Source organism: Spermophilus citellus (assembly GCF_964194105.1).
Source record: "Spermophilus citellus genome assembly, chromosome: 18".
Taxonomy (NCBI): Eukaryota; Metazoa; Chordata; class Mammalia; order Rodentia; family Sciuridae; genus Spermophilus; species Spermophilus citellus.
The window spans coordinates 13,256,741-13,278,474 of NC_138200.1; the positions used below are offsets into that span (position 1 = coordinate 13,256,741).

General features: G+C 47.5%; 2 protein-coding genes across 8 annotated transcripts in view; both read right to left on the reverse strand.

Annotated features, from left to right (window-relative positions):
- The window catches only part of HNRNPUL1 (heterogeneous nuclear ribonucleoprotein U like 1), a 35,354-nt gene extending 23,423 nt beyond the window's left edge, over positions 1–11,931 (reverse strand). For 2 of the 6 annotated variants that reach the window (XM_081275273.1, XM_081275271.1), the window contains exons 1-5: positions 9,806–10,259; positions 6,006–6,131; positions 3,850–4,006; positions 1,999–2,072; positions 210–349 (exon numbers count right to left, since the gene is read on the reverse strand). In XM_081275273.1, coding sequence (XP_081131399.1) covers positions 210–349; positions 1,999–2,072; positions 3,850–4,006; positions 6,006–6,131; positions 9,806–10,100 — 792 coding nt within the window. In that variant the 5' untranslated portion in view covers positions 10,101–10,259. Of the gene's footprint in view, positions 1–209; positions 350–1,998; positions 2,073–3,849; positions 4,007–6,005; positions 6,132–9,805; positions 10,261–11,809 lie in introns of those variants that run through there. The other 4 variants (XM_081275276.1, XM_081275272.1, XM_081275274.1 and 1 more) reach the window with 4 other exon arrangements.
- Positions 11,932–12,943: 1,012 nt separating this feature from the next.
- AXL (AXL receptor tyrosine kinase) overlaps positions 12,944–21,734 on the reverse strand; it is a 29,526-nt gene continuing 20,735 nt past the window's right edge. For both annotated transcript variants that reach the window (XM_081275270.1, XM_081275269.1), the window contains 3 exons: positions 17,574–17,733; positions 16,894–17,030; positions 12,944–14,768 (listed from right to left, as the gene is read on the reverse strand). In XM_081275270.1, coding sequence (XP_081131396.1) covers positions 14,417–14,768; positions 16,894–17,030; positions 17,574–17,733 — 649 coding nt within the window. In that variant the 3' untranslated portion in view covers positions 12,944–14,416. The remainder of the gene's footprint in view (positions 14,769–16,893; positions 17,031–17,573; positions 17,734–21,734) is intronic.

Sequence of the window (21,734 nt, forward strand, 5' to 3'; positions counted from 1 at the left end):
AATACCCAGCACCACACACACAAAAAGAAGCAATGTATGTATGGTTGGCCTGTTTTCTGATCTGGTAGTTAGCATACTTTTGTTTGGCACAGTTTATGCTCAATCCAAGCTCTTCTTCAGTCATGGATCTAGTAAACGTGGCTGGTGACAGGTTATTCCATCAGATGGTTCTACTTCCTGTCCTTATTCCTTCTGTTGCTCCCACTCACCTTCATCTCGAAACATACACGACCCCTTCTGACCCCATAGCTGGCACGGGCTCCTGACCACAGGTATGCAAAGCCCTCAATAGTAAGTGGATAACCACTACTCCGGTCTCGGGCCACCTTGAAATGCAGGTCGCAGTTATCTGTGGAGGAAAAAGCCCGCCATTAGCTGATGTCTTAAAAATCCCGGGAGAGGGCTGGGGCTATAGCTCAGTTGGTAGAGTGCTTGCCTTGCATGCACAAAACTCTGGGTTCGATCTCCAACACCACACACACACACAAACACACACACACAAAGTTCCCAGGAGTGCCAGAAAGGCAGAGGGAAGTTCCAAAACAGTGTTAACACCAGCTAACACATTGTGAGAGAGGGTTCAAGAGGAACGGGCATACCCTCTAGCTACTCCCCCTTTGAAAAGAAAGGGTCAGCAAACTGGCCTATGCTACCCCACATAGGAACTGGGGTTCTTCATCTGGTGGGGATTCAAGGGTTGGGCTTTTGGAGGACCCTTAGAAACTAGAGAAATCTTTCGATGGGGATAGATATTTGCTAGGGAGAGGGTCCACAATCTTACCAGTTTCAAATTTAGACTTTAGAATACACATACACTCCAACCACGCCCCTGTGCTAACTCTACTTCTTTTGGAGTCAGAATTCTGTTGCCAACAGTTGTACAAAATTCTGACCCTGATCCACACCTGCCATCCAAGCACAAACAGCCAGATGTGCTGCAGGCTTCTGCCTTCTTTCTCCTGCTGTAGCACTGACTCTTCCCACTCTTCAAGGAGCCAGTCATGCCTCCAAGAAAGTCCTTCCTAACCATCTCTTTCATGAGGTGCTCTCCTTTCTCCAAAGGCTGAGTGCCAATGTCTATATATTTGGCATTTGAGCAGATGCTAACTCATAGACCACAGCCACTCAATACTCAAAAATGTTTACCTTTTTCTACTGTCATGTATAACTAAGAACAACAACAACAAAAGTTTACCTTTACTCTGGGAAGATTTGTCTTTAAGAGCCTGTGACAGAAGAAACTTACAACACACCTCTTATCAAAGCACACAGCCAGTGCTCTATAAACACTAGTACATAAAGAGACAAGAACAAACAACTAACCTTTTGCTCTGTTCATAAGTGTGCTATTCTCAGACCCGACAGACTTTTGGGTACAAAAGACCTTTGGGTACATCAGGCTCTACCATTCAGATTAACTTAGGTCTGAGACCTCCATAATTGTTCCTCCAAGTGTTTAAAAGCACAGTCAAGGGGAAGCCACTTATGCAGTGGAAAGAAAACAACTGGAGGACAGAGAGCAGGGCAGGTCAGCTTAGTGCCTCAGAAGACAAAGTGGCATTGATTTCACCAGGAACATGAGCAGCTGATGGAAACTGGGAACTGGTCATCAAAGAGTTAAGTTTCCCCAGCAGCTCTCAGATTCTTTCCCTGATTAAATGACAACCCCTTGTGTGTACAGGGTGGGTCTGGGTTTCTAAAATCCTCTTGGATCCATTCTCTGAGGAGTATCACTGAAAACTCTCTAAGGTATGAAGGCAGGATTATTCTTCCCTACAGAGAAGTTGGAGAAGTAGAATGATTTGCTTGAGGGTCCCCAAAGCTGAGAGTAGTTGGGAGTAGTAGGTCTTCTGTCTCCACAAGTGTCCTGACTCCAGAGCTATGCTGGAGCTCCCATCTGGACTAATAATGCCAGACAGGGATTCTGGAGAAGATCAAGCTAATAACTTTCCAATATTAACTGGAAGACAGCATCAGGTGGGCACTCTGAGGACTCACATGTGTCGATGGCAACAAGGGTATCATCAAAGTCATCTTCATCTTCTTCAGCAGGAGGCTGAGGAGAACGACCCCTGTGTTGGAAAGAGGGTTAAGTTATGCAATAGTGTGAGAAGCACCGAGGAAGGGAAATAAAGGTTCTGCTGGAATTTACATGTGGCCTCCAACTGCTTCCTGCATCTTAGTTTCTTCCCAGAGTTTAGCAAAAGAAGTCTGGAACCCTACATACTTGTAGTGAAAGCAATGGCTGATTTTTAGATGGGGCCAGGGATAAATGCTGTGCTCTGCTAAGGAAAGGCATCAGGACCATCTAGGGGGCTTTGTCACAGACCTTTTCTCACACCCCAAGATTCTGATGCATGCCCATGCCCAGTGAACTCTGTCACCAATGGGAGGCTACAGTATTCCAAGGGTGCTGGGCCAAGAAGGGCAATGGCAAGAGCCTGGATAAACCCCAGTAATTATAATCTATCTATATATCAGGCTTCTTAAAACCCTGTCTCTGAGAGGATTTAAAATGACCCATTTTTTTCCCAGTTTCTTTTTGTCTTTAAGTGTCCTAAATTATGACTAAGATATCTTCCTACCAAAACACTAAAAAAGGGACTCAGCATACTGCTGGCTCCTGCTGTATGGAATAAGAAAGAAGGGTAGAAAGTGGGGGTCTAATTCCCAGCATCATGCCTGGACATCTGGTTCATAATGTGTGCAGATCAGGCAGCCCCTGCCCCTCTGGCAGCAGGATTCCCTCTGGTGGAGGCCCCTCCTAGCCCTGCCAGTCCTGGGCTAACATGGAGCCTGGCACAAAGCTGAACTCATGACATGTTAAGTCCATCCCGGGAAGTCTTCCTGCTACTCCTGGGTCAGAGCAAGGATCCTCCTCTGTTCTCCATCAGCAGATGGCTCCTGCTTTGTGGGGGGCAGTGGAGGAAACCCACTGAGGTGCGTTCCATTCCCTAATTTTAATCATAGCCTGTGAGACCCTGGCTTTTTCTTCTATTTTCTATGGTGCTAGGGATGAAATCCAGGGCCTTGTGCATGCGAGGGAGGCAAGCACTCTTACACTGAGCTATACCCCAGCCCCCAAGCCCTTTCTTAAAAGAGAGTAACAAGCTAATTAGAGGGTGGACCTCACCAGGTAGGAAATAAAATGTGTCACTTGAACAGTCCAGACGATCAGAGGAGTGGTTACTCCTAGTTTCCATGATTAGAAAAGGCTTCAGACAGGAGCTGAAGGAGGGAAGGGAGGGAGGGGTAGGACAGGGCCTGGAGGGAAAGGAGGGGGAGGGCTTGTCAGGAAAGGGAAAAGGGAAATGGCCAGAGCAGAGGCCACTCCCTCTTATAAGCTCCTGAAACTCACCCACATCCTGACTACTATCTCTGTCCCTACATTTGGACAACAGAAAGCAAAGCCCACTGTTCAAATCACTTCTATGTGCCCAGTGTCCAGTGCAAGGGTGGTATCTCACAAAAGTACCGGGAGTGCTGACTGGGTAGACAGAAGGAGCGGGTGTGTTTGGGAGTAGGGGTGGGAAAGAGAGCTTCCAACCCAGGGACATGTAGCAGCCAGTAAGAATGGAACACTGCAGAACTGCATGGGCAGTAAGATGGACTTAATGAGGCAGGCTGGCACCTCACATGTGAAAATATAAGGTGTTTAGAATTTACTCTGCAGATCATAAGCAGGGAGGAAAAGGTGGAAGGAACAAAAACTTAGGAAAGCCATGTAGCAGTGAGTGCAGGAAGGGGTACAAGGACAGGGAGAGCTCTGTTCAACCTCTCTCAGTGAGCTTGAGGCCAAGGGCATCGAGAACTACCAGAATGAGGGTGACTAGTGCCTCCTATACCCACCTCCTATCCTCTCGGTGCTCGAAATATCCACGTCCCCGGTTTTCTTCATAAGGCCTCTTTCGACTTTGAAATTGCTGCCTGTCTGGCTTGAGTTGAGAAGCTTCGGGTGGCAGGAAGCTGGGGGGTGCTTCTTGCTTCATCTCTGTCTTCACTTCTACTGTCAGGACAAATCCACATGGTACAAAATCACCCAGAAACTCCTTAGTTACCACTTCTTGGGTCCCCTTTACTAAGAGATGTTGGCAGGTTCCTGACTGCAGTGGCCCAGAGAACTTGCTGAGACAAAGTCAAAGAGACTGTGCTAGAGAAAAGGATCAGGATGCAGGGAGGTTCCCTAGCAAGCTGTACCTGGCAGTTGATGGAATGACAGATGTCAGAGAGCTCTCAGGCTTTATGGGGTAGCAGAGGAACTCCAGCAGTAAATTAGAACAAGCTCTCTACGGTCCTACCTAAAGGTGAAACAGTTGTCTTTGGCTAATTTGCCAAAGGCCCACAAAGGTAGGTAATGACTTTGGCCTACCCTGAGTAGAAGGTAGCCCTAGAAGACTAAGATCCTTTTGAACACTGAGAGGCTAGACCCTATATTCTCCAATTTCACCTCCCAAAAACCTCTCTACCTCAGTCATTACCAAGATTCTTCAGTCTGACAAGGGAGGGAAAAAGTGAATTCAACAGAGGATTATGGTCCTGTAGTAAACCTGACTGGCTTTAGTCACCTTCCTACATAGCCCAGAATCATTCCAGAAAGAAGGGTCTGCAATTTAGCCCTCCCATAAGTTAAATAACCTAATTAAGTCATAAGATAAATAGGAAGTCAAGATAGGAGACAACACACACACACAAAAAAAGATAGGAGAACACTTTATGGACCAAGAAAAAGTCCCAGTCTTAGACTCCAAGAATTGATGGCTACACAAGAGTAAACCATGGTTCATCCTCAACTCATACATCCCCCAGCACCTGTCTCTGCTGCTGTGGCTGGCTCACTCTACTTACTTCAGCACTTAATCCAAGACTAACTTGGCTCACTCCTTAGCTTTGACATGGGGACCAAATCTCTCAAAGAAGGTTCCTGATTTTCCAGGGCAAGGATGGTGCTTGGTTATCTTAAAGATAGCCTCTAAGGCTCCCAGTAGGGGCTGGACTCAGGAGACCCTTGACAAACGTCTGCTGATAACAGCACAAAAAATATTCTCCTTGGGTCAATGATCCCACAGGTCTCACAGAGCCTGACACAAATATGCAATTTAACCTACATTCATTATGTCCTGAGCCACATGCAAGAACCATCTGGGGAATTCATTCTGTGGATGAACCAGAATGGAATTAGACAGAATCAACTAGATTCACTAAGAAAAGGCACGGGGGGCACAACACTGAGAAAGGAACACAAGTCTGTCATTGCTTCACAGTGAGACCCTGCTTTCTAAATAGTAAGACCTACATGGTGAGGAATGCTACTTATTTACCAAGAGCACTGATCTGGGAGTCAGTTTCCTGGATTCTAATCACAATCCTACCATTACACAAGCCACTTTCCCAATCTAGAGTTACATTATGTTTCTCAAAACAGCATTATGGAAAACTGCTCATCACAGATCTATTTCCATGTTTGGGAAATTCCAAGTTTAAACAACGTGACACTGGGCTTATTCAATTTTGGACTTCTCAGGGCCTTTAATGTTCTAATGAGCACAGTGAATCTCCAAGAGGTGGTATAGCTATGTTGTAATTTGCAGATGCACGTGGCTAAAGAACATTGTCCCAAGGAGCCCTTAATAATATCTCCTAGAATAATGTTCTTCAAAACTTGGAAAATACTGGACTAGATTTAGAAGGCCTGGCTTCTACATTCTAAGATTCTAAGTAAGACTCAAGTATTAGCTTCCAGATCTAAACCCTTTAAACATTGATATTAACACCTGAAAACATACCAAGACTCCACTCTCCTAACACTTAGAAGCAGGATTGAGTTCTTTCCTTCAAAACCAAACCAAACAAAAACAAAAGCAAAAAATAATACCTTGTCATAGCAACAAAGGTAAGGCACCCGCAGGAAGAGGCAAAGCCTCTCTGGGAAGAAAGACTCCATGCAGAGTGAGGGCCACAAGTAGATTCTGTTTCTGTGAAAGGAGTAAGTACATGAGCTTTCCTACCTGGCCGATAGGCCTGCTGTAGTGGCTCCATGTCTAGAGGTCTCCTCTCATAGCCCGACTCATTTTCTTGCTTGATGACTTGGGTCTCGTAGAATTGGTTCTGCCTGGTAATATTGTCCATGACATCTTCAGTTGATGACAATAACAAACAAACAAACAAACAAAAACAATAGTTAGATGGGTGCTTTTTAGAGGACCCTGGATTAGAGATGGCTTCTTTTATGCTACATGACATCATCCCCACTGGAGCCAATCATCCACCAGAAGGTTAAGTATGATAACACCTTCAAAATGGAAAGCAATCTGGATAAGCAGTGGCCTCAACTGCCCGACAGTATGCCCTCCTGCCTCTTAAAAGGCTGTAAGTCCACCTGCGACTAGAAACCCAAAATATACAACTAACTGAATGAAACATAACTGTTCCAGCTGAAATAAGGAGATGGTGGGATCAGAGAACCAAGTCCCCACTCTAGCATAGGGGGCAACTCCACAGACACCTGGCACTCCATGGAATACAATTAACAACCAGCAGCCTAGCTGCTACGATGGTTTAATATAATGCTTGGGGAATTCCCTTCAGTCCAACCTCATTCACTATTCCCACCCGCCCAGCCAACCCTGTTCAAGAATGTCTTCCGGGCTGGGGATGTGGCTCAAGCGGTAGCGCGCTCGCCTGGCATGCGAGCGGCCCAGGTTCGATCCTCAACACCACATACAAACAAAGATGTTGTGTCTGCCGAAAACTAAAACATAAATATTAAAAAAAAAAATTCTCTCTCTCTGGAAAAAAAAAAAAAAAAAAAAAAAGAATGTCTTCCATGCTGCAATAGTGGCAAAGTTAAATGGTAACCATCTCAGTTGGAGGGCAATGGGGAAGGAATCACAGCAATGGTCTTCAGGCTCACTGGCAAAGTCCTAAACAGCTGGCGTTTGGTTAGCAGCGTTTTTGGAAAGGTGTCTTATGTGTGCAGCTCTGCTGAAGAGTGGTAAGAAAGTCAATATTTTATTCATGAAGTGCATACTACACACCAGATTGTGGAATAGAGTTAAAGACAAATCTGTTCCTCTGAAGCCTTAGAGTTTAGGGAGACAGCCACACGTTAAACAAATACTTGTACAAAACCATTTCATTTTGAGTGTGTTCAGGGTGATAAGTACCAGGAGAAAGGGACCTGGAAAGAAAGAGATAGACCCAGACTCCAAGGATTCACAGGCGATGACTCAGTGATGAGAAAGGAGAACATTCCTGGGGTTGGGATAACACATGTGAAAGTCTAGAGGAGGGACTAAAAGCAGAGTAACAAATGAGAAGCTCCCTAAAGAGGAGAACCTGGTACCAAACCTAGAGAGGACTTTAGAAGCTCAGGAGAGGCAGCACATAGGTTCGCCACCCCAGGGGTGAACTGGCTGCTAGGAGCCTCCAGAGACCTGGGGAGTGGCTGTGCCAGCAGCAGTGAGGCAGAACCACAGGGAAGGAGAGACTATTCTGCCACTTGTTAACTGATTGGATCCTTTCTCAGAGAACAAATACATCTGGGCACAAACCAGGTGCAGCCCAAAGGGAGGAAAGTCACAAGTCACATGGTTTGCTACAGGTCTGTTTATCAAGGCTGAAGTAGGAGTGGAGGGGAGCCTCAAGAATTTTGTTATAGAGGGTAGGGGGACAGAAAAAGAAACAGAATATCTCAACTGGAACATAGGGTCCTTTCAAACCATTCTAACTTCTTTCAGGCCCTAAGTATAGTGTTCTTCACCCAACAAAGCCCCATTGGAGTCTCTCTCCCCAAGCATCTTTCCTGTGTCCACAGAGGTGGCCTCACCCACAGAAGCAATGATTCTGGGGTTCTTTTTCCACTCTCTAAAACATCTCCCTCCTAGTAACAGGCAGGTCCAATGTGAAGTCCATCATACAAGTGATCTTGCTCTTAACTATCCTGGGGGACACTGTTATTATCCTCATTTTACATAAAAGAAAACCAGGCTCACAGGGGTAAAGTGAGATAAAGTTCGAATCTAGAGTTTGTGTGCTCTAAAGCACACAACTTGCTCTCCTTTCAAAGACCCTTCTGGACAACAGCCAAGCCAGGACTGCCCTCTAGGCACTTCTGGGCATTCCTGCCAGGGTCCCTTCAGCTCTAGGCACACATGCTGGCCACTCCTTTCTCCTTCATAGGTCTGTGCCATAGAATTCAGTCTTCCCAGTATAAGGGTCCTAGAAAAATTCTTAGGCCATTTTATCCCAAATCTGCACTCAGGGCCTCCTCTAGGAGATCTCACCTTTCAAGAATAAGTGAGTTCCCAACGTCAATCCCAAATCTCTTCTGTGTTCTCATTTCACTCCTTACTCCCTTACCCTCAAGACTCAGGGTATACTCTTCAGAGTAACACCACAAATCCAGGCCACTAGAGTCCTTTCTACTTATTCCTTAGCTCTTCCAATCCCATTCTCCAGTCCTGCTAGAAAGCTACCCTTTTGTAACACCAGATTCAATCTCTCCTCTAACATGGTCTCCTCTCTTGAGAGGACTGCACATCTACCCTGACCCCTCTCACTCTCATACTCACACCTCCTGGCTGATGGAGTTTCCCCACTACTTCTTGAGCACACAAGTAACTGCTTCTAGGGATCTAGGAACTCGCTTTTGGAGAGACTCAAGCCCCCCAAACACTGGCCCTACTCCACCCTGGGGCCCCACGGCCAAGTCAACAGTTAATTCCTTTCTCTTTCTACATCCTACACGCTTCCCCTCCCCCACATTTGCTAGACCAGCTATATACACTTTCCATGCTGGACACAAGGATTCTCTGCCCCTCACATACTTCATCAACTTCAGATGCCATCAACTTGTTTTCTGCTCCCACCCTCAGCTACCCCCGTTTTTAAAAATGTCCATAGTTAACCCCAAACCATTCAGTTGTAACCCCGGGAGCTATCTGTCCTCAGAGTCTTCCCAGCTCTAGACCTTCAGTTCCTATGCCCAGTTAAACATCTTTCCTTTCCCTGCCAATGTCTGGACATCCAACGTTCCCTGCATCTCCTCTAGAAGCCCACTAGAAGGTTCTCAGACCTCTCAGCATCAAATGCCCAACTTCTGCTTGTCTCAAGGTTGGTCTTCTAGTCCAGGAAGAGAGAGGTGGGCCTCTCAAAGTCCAACCCCACGCTGGTCTCCCACATCTCTAAATGCTCACCAGCCAAACACCAGGGCTCCGGCGATCATTTGCTCCCATCTAAAGGCACCAGGGCCTCCACCTCACCAGCCCACTCCAGAAACAAACACGAGAATTCCCAGTACCCCATCCGGCCGCAAACTCAAGATCCTCCGCCCTCACAACTGTCCCAGCCCAGGCAGGACCCTTGGCCATTCCTTCCCCAACCCTGGGAACACGGCTCCTTACTCTCAGTCCACACGCTGGGCCGGCCCCGCCGCCAAGCCCACCCAGTTCCGAACCCAGGACCACCATTTCCAAGACCCTCCCCCCAGATCGCAAAGAGAAAGCCTCTCGTCCTTCCGACTTTCTCAGGCTCCACAAACAACGGTTTCCGGTCTTGGAGCCCCACCTGCTCGCGTCCTTGTCATCTCTGAAACCGAGCCCCCACCCCGATCTCCCCTGCACCGAACGCTAGGATCCACCCTCCGATCTCCCGAGGGCCTTGTGCCCTGATCCTTTTCAGCGGCGGGTCGCGGGATCCCCCGATCCTCAGACCATCTTCCCCACCTCTGACGCCGGACTCCCGCGTCCCACAGCCCTTCCTTGGCCCAGACTCCGGGTTCCCCGGCCCCCGCCCCGCGCACTCTCACAATGTCCGTCCGGCCCCGAGTAGCCGCCGGGCTCGGGGTGCGGCTGCAGCCCGGGCGGCGGTGGCTGCGCGGTCCCCTCCAGCTCGGAGCCCCCCTCGGTCTCGACCTCCTCGTTGTTGTGTCCGGGTCTCCCCGGTTCGTCGTCGGCCTCGAGCTCCCGCTCGTCGTCAGGCTCCTCGGCCTCCAACGCCGCCAGCAGCCGCTCGGCAAGCTCGGCCTTAAGGCCGCGAGTGTCCAGGCCGCGGCGCTGCAGCTCCTCGCGAAGTTCGTTCACCTTCAGACGGCGCACATCCATGGCCCGGGCCCCCGGGGCGGCCCCCGAGCCCGGCCCGGCCTCCCAGGGCTCTGTCCCCCTTAAACCTTTCCTGTCAGGAGGCGAAGGGGGAAAGGGGGGGGGGCCCACTCCAATGGCGGCGGCGGCTCAAAATGGCCGCCGCCGCCACCTCCCCCTCGTCTATGTTCCGTACGATGCAACACGAGTGCCAATTGGCCAGCGCGCGGGACAACGGGCGCGGGCCTGGAGACTCAGCCAATCAGAGCGCGGTTTTCAAAAGAACGGCCGAGAGGGGCTCCGAGCTGTCGGGGAGGAAGCGTTGGCCTACGTCGAAGCCGCGGCCGGAGCGGAGGGCGGGAAAAGGCAAGAGGCGGAGCGCGCACTGATTGGGTATCGTCCGCGCGCCAGCCGCTGTAGGGTCAAATGAGGAAAAGGGAGTAACGGCTTACACCAATCAAGGATGAGCTCTCAGAAAGAGAGCCCCCAAGGCCTTTCCTGCGCCGTCCTTTGATCAAACTAAGCTTCTCTGTAACAGGCATTCTGATTGATCCAGATCTCCCGCCCCTTGAGGAGTCCGAGCGGGTAAAATCACTAGAACCAACCAAATGAGGCGGGGGGGGGGGGCGGTGTCGGCAGAAATTCCCTCCTTCCTGTTGCCTTTAAGAAACCGGAAAGAGAAGAATTCTCGTAGGGCCCACCCCTTGCCGTTAGGGCGGTTTCAAAACAATCTATCCACCAATCGCAAATATTGTTTTATTTCACTAAAGCCGGGATAGATTGATCGCTTTAGGAAAAGCTCACCAGATTGGCCATTCTTCAGAAGATTGCCTCACAAGTTGAGCTGTAGGGGGAGGTATACGGAATAGAGATTACTCTTAAACTGTTAGATTTTGTTTATGGATAAACAAAATCTGTCTTCAGATAGCCCCGAAAGGTTGAAAACAAAGGCTAGGTTAACAACGGGAGGAAAGTTGTAAAGGACACTGCATCCCCTTTCCTTTGGGATCTCACAGGCGGCTCTTCCCACGATCCTAGGTTCGCAGCCCTTTCTCTATGGTTGGTACCTTACGTGAAACGGACGCTCTGCACGCGACCACAGAGCCGACCTCTTCGAAAAGAGCTTCAGAAGTTCGCAGATCTCCATCCCGAACATCCTATAGTGCTGGTCGGTAAATCTGGCTGTTTGGCATCTATACCGACAAGCTCAAACACACGGATCTGTAATCAAGTCTCACGCTAAAATATACAAAAGTGACAATGCCCCACACGGCGCCACCTGTCGCCTCTGAACTCAGAAGGCAACACTGAAGTGAGCTACAGACTCGAGATATACGATGCGGATCTGGGGGTGTAACTCAGAGGCAGAGCGCTTGCCTAGCATTCCAGAGGCCCTGGGTCCATCCACAGCGCCACAACAAAACAACAACAAAAAACAAGCAGAGATACACAATGCAGGCGCCCACTGCCTACTGAGCCATTCCCTAAGGCCACGAAAGCCTCACCAGCCTGTACTCAGACAAAGGCACACACCACACAGATAAACAGGCGTGAGTCAGATCAGATGCATCAAAAGGGGAAAATACACCAAAATGCAGTGTAGATACGTCCACGAACGCCCGCACAGGCAGGCAGCATCGAATGACAAAGACACGCAGGACAGTTACACTACAAGCTCACACCACAGCAACCTAAACACACAGCACCCACTCAGCGGCGGGACAGACACTCACGTGGGCCCGGAGGTTCCAGTCCAGACACCCCGCCCCTCGCCCACGTCCGACTTCCTCTCTCCTCCCAGTTCCCCACAACGATTTGTTCTAAAAAAGTTTGTGGCCCGGATTGAACCGTGCCCGGTTCTCAGGAGCCGCCACTGGGGGGCGTTCGGGCGCTGCCTAGGGTTTTTCCATCAGCTGGACACACCCAGGAACAAGTGCCTTGAAACATAGTGTTGTGAACAGGACCCAGAGGACTCCTCTTGGCAGGTGTCTGTCTGTCTGTGGGTCTTTGGATCGAGGTGTTCTTTACCAGTTTTTCCATGTGAGTCTGAACGTTTGGGTGTGTGAGGACCTATTGTATTCTACTTATCTCTGAGTATGTGTCACTTTACTGTGTCTGTGACTCAAATTTCTTCTTATTCCTGGTAGGCATCTGCCTGTGCATATATTTCTAAATATGTCTGTGCCAGTGTGATTTTGTTTCTCTATTACTCTATGTATCCGAATTTCTGTGTCTTTGCATTTGTGACCAGATATGCCCGATTATGTCCATTTGTTCATGTGTCTGTTACTTTGGGGGGATGTGAGAGAGACTCTGAGAATATATCTACTTGTACTTGTTTTTTTTTTTTAATTTTTTAATCTTTATTTTTTAGTTTTCAGCGGACACAACATCTTTGTTTGTATGTAGTGCTGAGGTTTGAACCCGGGCCGCACGCATGCCAGGCCAGCGTGCTACCGCTTGAGCCACATCCCCAGCCCTACTTGTACTTGTTTCTCAACAGTTTTTTGAGGGAAGATGGGGTGGAGACAGGAGGTTCAATCCTGAGGATTGAACCCAGGATGCTTTACCAGGAGGTACCTCCCCAGCTTTATTAATTTATTTATTTTTCCAGACAAGTTGCTGAGGCTGGCCTGGAACTCTCATTGGGATTATAGGCACGTGCCACTACACACAGCTTCACTGATGTTTTGAGAGCGTGAACTTCTTTGCCTGTGTGTCTTTTTGCCTGTGTGTATATTTATTTCTACCCTCTAGTGAGGAGAGATTTCCCAGACCCTACCAAACTCTTCATTTTACCGATGGGAAACTGAATTGTCAGGGAGAGAAGCCACATCACAGCTGAATGGAAATAAGAGGAGACGAAATAGTGATTGACAAAATTTTATGTGATCTGAGCCCCTCTGGAGGCATCATAGTCCACACTCTGTAGGAATGAGGGACTGGCTCAAGGGGGCAGCATGGCCCAAAAGGAAGGAGATGGTCCATCCCCTGGGGGAAAGGAGGCATCCCTAATGCATTGCACAGGCTTGAGGGGGCACACCCCCTATGAGGGGAGGAGGAAGAGAAGGTGCCTAAGAAGAAGGGACACAGAATACTATATGGTTAGAAGGTTGCAGTTGTACCTAATGTTCTAGACTTGTAGACTTTTAGACTCTTAAGAATATTTGAATCTTAAATTACAGAGCCTAGAACCTTAAGATTTTAGAAATGTGTATTCTTGGACCTTTAACTATAATCCTAGAATGGTAGAATGCAGCACAGAACCTAGAGGTGTCCAACATTAGAAATTATTAGAACTTAGTCACAAATGTGAGGGCCTTATAACTTGGATGCTTAGGATCCAAAACTTAGACCAATAGGACTTTACAGGGCCTTGAAACATGCCGACATTACAATCTTAAGAGTTTAATAATCTAGAATCCTAGAGCATATTATCTAGAATCATAGAGAATTTAGATTCTTAGACTAAGTTTTAGAACAACACATTTTAGAACATTAGACCTTAGAATCTCCATTTTTAGAATCTTAGAATTTTTGGAGTGCAGATTCTAGAATCTTATGCCTTTCAGATCCAGGATCTCATATAAGAGAATCTGTGATCATGAAGCCTCAGAAACTATAATCAACCATCATTTAGAATCTCAGAACTTAAAAAAATAAGTTTGAAGCCTTATGGTTTAGATTCTTATAGCCAGAAGATTGAGACTTAAAGAAACTTAGACAATCAAATTTTAGAACAACAGGCCTTGGAACCACCATGTCTAGAATTATAGAATCTTTAGAATTGTAGAATTTAGAATCTTATACCTGAAGGACTTGGAACTCTAAAAAAATAAAATCTAGACTCATAGAAACTTAGATTCTAAAACTAGAATCTTAGAGCTCTAGAACCTAACTTGGGGCCTTATCAAGAATCTTAGAACCATAAAATCTCAAGCTGCAGAATCTCCCAGCCTTAGAATTTACATGTCCAGACTCTCAGCACTATTTAGAGACTTTGGATTTCAGGTCCTTAGAACCCAAGACTCATAGCATCTTTGAGACCTAGAATCTTTGAATCTAGGCTCCTTAAACATAGGAATCTAGATTCTTGGAATGTCAGACCTGGGGGGAGGGAGGGTGGGCCCTTAGAGATTGCAGTTCAACCATGGCCTCTTAGGGATGAGGATTTTACGGTGCAGAGAAAAGGAAAGGTCTGTCTGAGATGAGGGTAGGAAGGGTAGGAAGAGAGGACCACAGTTGGGGATAAGGCCTGGAGTGGAAAAGTGGGGGGTGAGGTTCCCCCAGTGGCAGTGCCTAGCTTGGGTCCTGAGAGGGAGTCTAGGTGGAGGATTGTCTCAGGCTCCATCCTCCTGCCCTGGGGGTGACGGAGAGCCCCTGTCAGCAGGCGCAGCGGGGCCAGGGGCTGTAGATGGGCAAAGGACGTAGCGTCCGGCAGGATGGACCTCGGCTGCAGTGAGGCAGCTACAGGAATCCTTAGGGTCAAGCTGGGTTGGGGGGTCAGCTCCTCCAGCAGCTCCGGGGGGTTCAGGAGGACCTCCACCTTCATCCATGTTGACGTAGAGGATTTCGTCGGGTTCCTGGGCAGGGGGCAGGGCCTTCAACGTGTTCTCAAGGTCTTCCCGTAGCTCTGTAAAACTTGGCCGTTCTCGAGGGTTCAGCTCCCAGCACCGGGACATCAGCGCATACCTAGGATGGCAAGGGGAGGGGTGGGAGACTGAACAGGGCTCAGAAGGGGTGCATTCTGGGGGTTTGGGGACGTTTTAGGACACCCAGGGGCCTGAGAGTTAAAGGGAACCTCAGCACTTTGGGAGCATTTATGGGGATTTGAGAATTCTTGAGAGTTCCCAGGGTGGGGGTGGAGTCCTAGAAGACTCAGGAACTGGGAAGGGTCGTGGGAACCTCTCTAGGTCTGGAATGGTGTTCTGGTCAGGGTTTCCTAGAGCAGAGCTTAATAATGTGTTCCTCTAGGGCAGAATTTGGCATCAAACCCTGGCTCTGCCAGTTATAAGCTGTGCCGACTCAAGATATGTCAATTCTTTGACATTCCTCCTTCCAAAGATGAAGACTAGCTTGGCATGGTGGCATATACCTATTAACCCAGCTGCTCAGGAGGCTGAGATAGGAGGATCACAAGTTTGAGGCCAGCCTCAGCAACTTACTGAGATCCTGTCTCAAAAATAAAAAATAAAATGGGCTGGGGATGTAGCTCAGTATTAGAGCACCCCTGGGTGCCATCCCTAGTATTGGGAGGGGGAGAAGATGAAGAACAAAGCCTCTCCCTTGAGTGTGGGCAGGATTTTGCAACTTCCTTTGACAGCAATATGGAGGGGGCCACATGGCAAGGAACTGAGGTTTCCAGTCCCAGCCATGTGAGTGCCGCACTTTGAAATCAATGTTCTTGTCCCGTCTTCAGATGACTTTGGGTGCAGCCAACATCTTGACTGCAATGTCACTAGAGACCCTAAGCCATAGAGACCCTGCTAAGCTGTTCCCAGATCCTGAGTTTCAGAAATGGTGTGAGATAGTTAATGCTTGTTGATTTAAGATTATATTCGGGGGCATAGAGATCTATCCCACCAGCTGTGCAACATTTGGCAAGTGACTCATACTCCCTGTGGACCTCAGTATTCTCATCTGCAAAATGGGAATAATAATGATACCTATATACTCCCTGTGTTGTGGTAAGGATCAAATGAGTTAGTACATGCAAAGCACCTCAAACAGAGCCTTCTAGTAAGTTCTATAAAAATGTTAGCTATAGCTGGGCATGGTGGAGCATATCTGTAATTCCAGCAGCTCAGGAGGCTGAGGCAGAAAGATTCTGAGTTCAAAGCCAGCATCAGAAACTTAGCAAGGGGCTGGGGATGTGGCTCAAGCGGTAGCGCGCTCGCCTGGCATGCATGCGGCCCAGGTTCGATCCTCAGCACCACATACAAACAAAGATGTTGTATCCACCGAAAACTAAAAAATAAATAAATATTAAAAATTCTCTCCCTCTCTCTCTCTCTCTCTCTCTCTCTAAAAAAAAAAAAAAAAAAGAAAGAAAAGAAAAGAAAAGAAACTTAGCGAGGCCCTAAGCAACTCAGCAAGATCCTGCATCTAAATAAAATACAAAAAAAAGGCTAGGAATGTGGCTCAGTGATGGAATGCCCCTGGGTTCAATCTCCAGTAGCAAAAAGAAAAAAGAAAAAAAAAGTTAGCTATTATTCTTACTCTCCTCAGCTCTTGAAGTAACTGAAGGGGACCTAGGGAATCTGGGGGCTGCCTCCTCCTGACCCGAGCAACATCCTCTCTTTACCCTTAAAGTGCCCTTCTTACACCACCATGCTGCAAAGATTGCTAAGTGTGTCCTCAAGGGTCCTGCAGACAGCTCAGGGGAGACCTGAGAGTCTGGAGAAGATCAATAAAAACAAACAGGAAGGTTTTGCAGAGGGTCCTGGGTGTTGAGGCACATTTGGGGGGAGTGTGGGTGCTCAGGAGTCTGGGATGAATTGGAGGCCTCTGGGGTTCCAGAGGCAGGGTGACTAGGCAAAGTTACACACTGCCCAGGTTTCCTGGCTGCAGAGAGAGGGAACTGGCCCAGCCTGTGTTCCACACACAAGACAAAGCAGGAAAGCGCACCTTTTAGCTAATTCACCCTCCACCAAACACCAGCTGGCTAGGCATGGAGCCAGGGACAAGTGGGTTCTTTCTGAGGAACTCCATGAGGGTTTTCTAGGGGCCTGGAGATGTGAGAGCCATCTGTGGGTGCTCAGGGGTTTGCAGTGAGTTCTGGGGCTGGGGTGGGGGGAGCATTTCTTAGCGTGCTCACAGGCCGTCCAGACAGTCCACGGGCTGCTTCAGGCGGTTTCCCTGGCGCAGGTAGTCATAAATCTCACTGTTCTCCACTCCTGGATAGGGGGTCTGACCCCGCGTGGCAATCTCCCACATTGTCACCCCAAAGGACCACTGTAAGGAGCAGAGGGGAGGCAATTAGAGGTTCCCTCCTGCACAAAGGCCTCCCAACACACAGGTATGGGGTACACTCACACGTGCGTGCAAATGTGTCCACAGCCCCCACTGGGGGTGTATCACAGATGTTCATAGAAACACTGTACCATACGTACATCCATGTCTGGGTGATTTTGCGGATGTATAGACATCCATCCATACACACATTTACACACTTAGTGGTCACAGGATCTCATGTGTCACCACCCTTACAACCAGGCTGTAGACACGCACACGTGGTCACCACTGCTTCTCTGACCCTCAATGTCCACATGGCCACCATGCATGCACACATGAATCCGTACTTTCCCCCGGCATGTGTACACTGCTGTGCCCCCCACATCTCCATGTGTACCCAGGTCATATAAACACACCCCTGTGCCGGAATGCCACATGGTCCTATGAGCCCCGCACCTGCAGCTGCCCAGGCATGCCCCCCAATGCCCTCCACCCCACGACTTGAATCCCCACTTTCCCCACTTCTGGTGAGGGCACATGTACCACGTCGCTCTTGCTGGTGTAGACTCGGTCAGCCAGGCTCTCGATGGCGATCCACTTGACGGGCATCTTGGCAATGCGTCCCTGACGGTAGTAGTCCCCGTTGTAGATCTTCTTAGAGAGCCCAAAGTCTGCCACGCACACGGACATGTTCTCGTTCAGCCTGCCCAGGTTGGGGGAGGGACCAGGGTCAGGGCCTCAGCCACCTCCACCCGGTAGCCCACCCTGGCTCTCACACACAGCTCTTCCTCCTGCCCTCACTGTCCTGCCTCGGGGTGGGGATCTGCTGCCAGCACCTTCACCCTCATCTGGGAGGGAACTGCCTGAGTTTTAGTTCCTTGTGTATAAAGAGGGTGGGACAAGGGGTTTCTAAGAACCCTTCCAACTTTGGCTTTTGCCAGATTTGAGGTCCTTTCTAGGCTTCTTGAGTTTAATTCCCTGATTTTTTAAATTGTTTTTTAAAATATTTTATTTTTCAGTTATAGTTGGGCACAACATCTTTATTTTACTTATTTTTATGAGGTGCTGAGGATCAAACCCAGGGCCTTGCACATGCTAGGCGAGCGCCCTACTGTTGAGCCACACCCCAGTCCCTAATTCCCTGATTTTTAAAGTCTTCTTGGACTCTCCAGGTGTGGTGGCCTGTAATCCCAGTGACTTGGGAGGCTGGAGCAGGAGGATAACAGGTTTGAGGCCAGCCTCAGCAATTTAGCAATTGCTAAATCCATGTCTATAAATAAATAAATAATGAATAAATAAATGGGCTGCAGGTGTAGCTTGGTGGTAAAAGCTCTCCTGGGTTCAATCCCCAGTACAAAAAAAAAAAAAAAAGTTTTCTTGAACTATGTGATACATACAGAAATGTGCTCAAATCATAAATGAAGAGCTCATTGAATTTTCACAAACACATCCACATTTCCAGCACCCAGATTAAGAAAAAATATGCCAGGCCATCCAAACTAGGGAATCCCACCCAGAAAAAGAAAGAATGAACTGCTGCTTAAAGAAATGCAAATTCAAACTGCACTGAGATTTCATCTCACTCCAATCAGAATGGCAATTATCAAGAATACAGGCAACAATAAATGTCAGCAAGGATATGGGGGAAAAGGAACACTCATGCACTGCTGGTGGGACTGCAAATTGGTGCAACCACTCTGGAAAGCAGTATGGAGATTCCTCTGAAAACTTGGAATGGAACCACCATTGGACCCAGTTATCCTATTCCTTGGTCTATACCCAAAGGACTTAAAATCAGCACACTACAGTGATGCAGCTACATCAATGTTTACAGCAGCTCAATTCACAAGAGTTAAACTATGGAACCATCCTAGGTGCCCTTCAACAGATCAATGGGTAAAGAAAATGTGGTGTATATACACAATGGAATATCACTCTGTCTTAAAGAAAAATGAAAATTATGGCATTTGCCAAGAAATGAAAGAACTGGAGACTATTATGTTAAGTGAAATAATCCAGTCCCAAAAGCTAAAGGTCAAATGTTTTCTCTGATATGTGGATGGGACTCACAATAAGGTGGAGAGGAGGGTAGGGAAGAAAAGAAGTACTTTCTTTCTTTTTTTTTTTTTTTTTAAGAGAGAATGAGAGAGAGAGGGAGGGAGAGAGAGAGAAGAGAATTTTTTTAATATATTTATTTTTTAGTTCTCGGCGGACACAACATCTTTGTTGGTATGTGGTGCTGAGGATCGAACCCGGGCCGCACGCATGCCAGGCGAGCGCGCTACCGCTTGAGCCACATCCCCAGCCCCAAGAAGTACTTTCTATCAGACAAAGGGGAATGAAGGGAAGGAGGGGGAGGGGAATGGGAAAGACAGTGGAATGAATCAGACATGACTTTCCTATGTTCGTATATGAGTACACGACCAGTGAAACTCCACATCACGTACAACCACAAGAATGGGATCCTAATTAGAATAAGTTATACTCCATGTATGTATAATACGTCAAAATACATTCTTCTGTCGTGTACATCTAAAAAGAACAACAATAACAACAAAAACTGCTGGTACACACAGCAACACACACCATCTCAAAAGTGTTAGGCTGAGTCAAGGAAGCCCAATATGGGGAGACCCGCTGCACCATCCCATTTATAGGACATTTAGGAAGAGGTGAAACTAGTGCTGGTGACAAAGAGAAGCTGCTGCTTAGGGGAAAACACTGGGAAGGGGCACAAAGGAGTCTCCTGGGGCTGAGAAATATTCCTTCCGTGATAGTTACTTGAGTCAATAACATGTCGAAACTCATTGAGCTCCACATACAATGTATTCTATTTTATTCTTGTTGTACTGAGGATGGGACCCAGGGGTGCTTAACCACTGAGCCACAGCCCCAGTCCTTTTTTTATATTTTACTTAGAGACAGGGTCTTGCTGACAGGGCCTCACTAAATGGCTGAGTCTGGCTTTGAACTTGTGATCCTCTTGCCTCAGCCTCCCAAGTTGCTGTGATTACAGGAGTGTGCCACCGCACCTGGTGTCTTTTTATTTTTTATTTTGAGACAGGGTCTCACTAAGTTGCTTAGAGCCTTGCTAGCTTGCCAAGGTTGACCTTGAACTTGTGATCCTCCTGCCTCAGTCTCCCGAGTCACTGGGATTACAGGTGTGCACCACTGCACTTGGCTAAGGTGTATTTAGTGAGTGTAAATATATATCAAAATGTTAAGTATAAAAATGAAATAGAAAAAGAAACACATTTCCTTCCAGTAAGCACCCCTCTAGGGTTTTTCCACTTTTGCTTTGTTTTTGTGCTGATAGTCCCAGGATTATAAAGATTCCACTTAGGGCCTTTTGATATTATGATGTTGCAAAAGCAATAAGCTTTCAGTAGAAACTGTACTTTGAATTTTGAATTTCTACTTGTCTATTGCTGGGGAGTCTGGTTTCCTTATCCAGTGTGGCTCCTCAAGGGCAGCCCCAGGGCTCTGTACCATACTCTCCCATGGTGAAGGCAGCAGCATAAGCCTCAGTTCCCAGCCAGCCTCCTGATCATGAGGGGAAACAACTGTAAACAGTGTTGCTATTTTTGAGCACACATTTTTGAGGAGGCAGATATTGTGTTTCGTTTTTGTGCATCCCACCCATCTATGTGTGTACACGAGACACTCAACCCTTTATTCTAAAATAGACCTTGTAGCCAGGAGCAGTGGTGCACGCTTGTAATCCCAAGGGCTCAAGAGGCTGAGGCAGGAGGATCAAAAGTTCAAGGCCAACCTCAGCAACTTAGTGAGGTCCTAAGCAACTTAGGGAGACCCTGTCTCAAAATAAAACATAAAATAATAATAATAATAATAATAATAATAATAATAATAATAATGATGATGATGGCTGGGGATGTGGCTCAATGATTAAGCATCCCTGGGTTCAAACTCTGGTACTAAAAAAAAAAATGGAATAAAATTGGAAGAATCCAAATATGGCATGGGTTATGTGACAGAATTGTTATTAATCTTCTTAGTTGGGACAAAGAACTATGATTAGATAAGATTAAGAAAACCCTTATTCTTGGGAGCTACCCACTTTAGACTTAGAGATGAAGGATCACGATCTCAGTGATTTGCTTGTAAACGGTTGAGGGGAGAGAAGAAAAGGAACATGGAGAAATGTCAACAGGGGTGTTCACTCGTATGATTCTCTCAACTTCTTTAAGATCGAAATTTTTTAAAGTAAAAAGTTGGGGCAGGGAGAAACTTCCATTTTCCTGAGAGTTGTGAATACGATGCCCTTTTCAGAAGGTTCTGTGATTCTCCAGTTGTGATTTCTATGACTCTGACCTTGTCAGGAGACTCAGAGTCTAAGCTTAGGGTTCCGCTCCCTCTGCACCTCCTCTTACTCCCAGTTCTGGGCTATTTCCTGCCTGCTGCTGTTGAGGAATCTAATTTCCTTATCCAATGTGACCCTTCCCTAAGGGCAGTCCCAGGCAAGACACTCAGCAGGGAGGGGACACAGATGGGACCTGCATGTCACACCTCCCCTTTACTCACCTCGTGCTATGCACTGAGCTGTCTCCCCAACCCCAGCTCTTTTGTCCTCCATTCTTCTTCAAGGTATCAACTCAGGTGTCCCTGGCTGAGAAGCCTTCCCAGACTCCCTTGCTGACCTTTCCTTTTCTTTTTCTTTTTTTTTTTTTTTTCTTTTTTGCACTG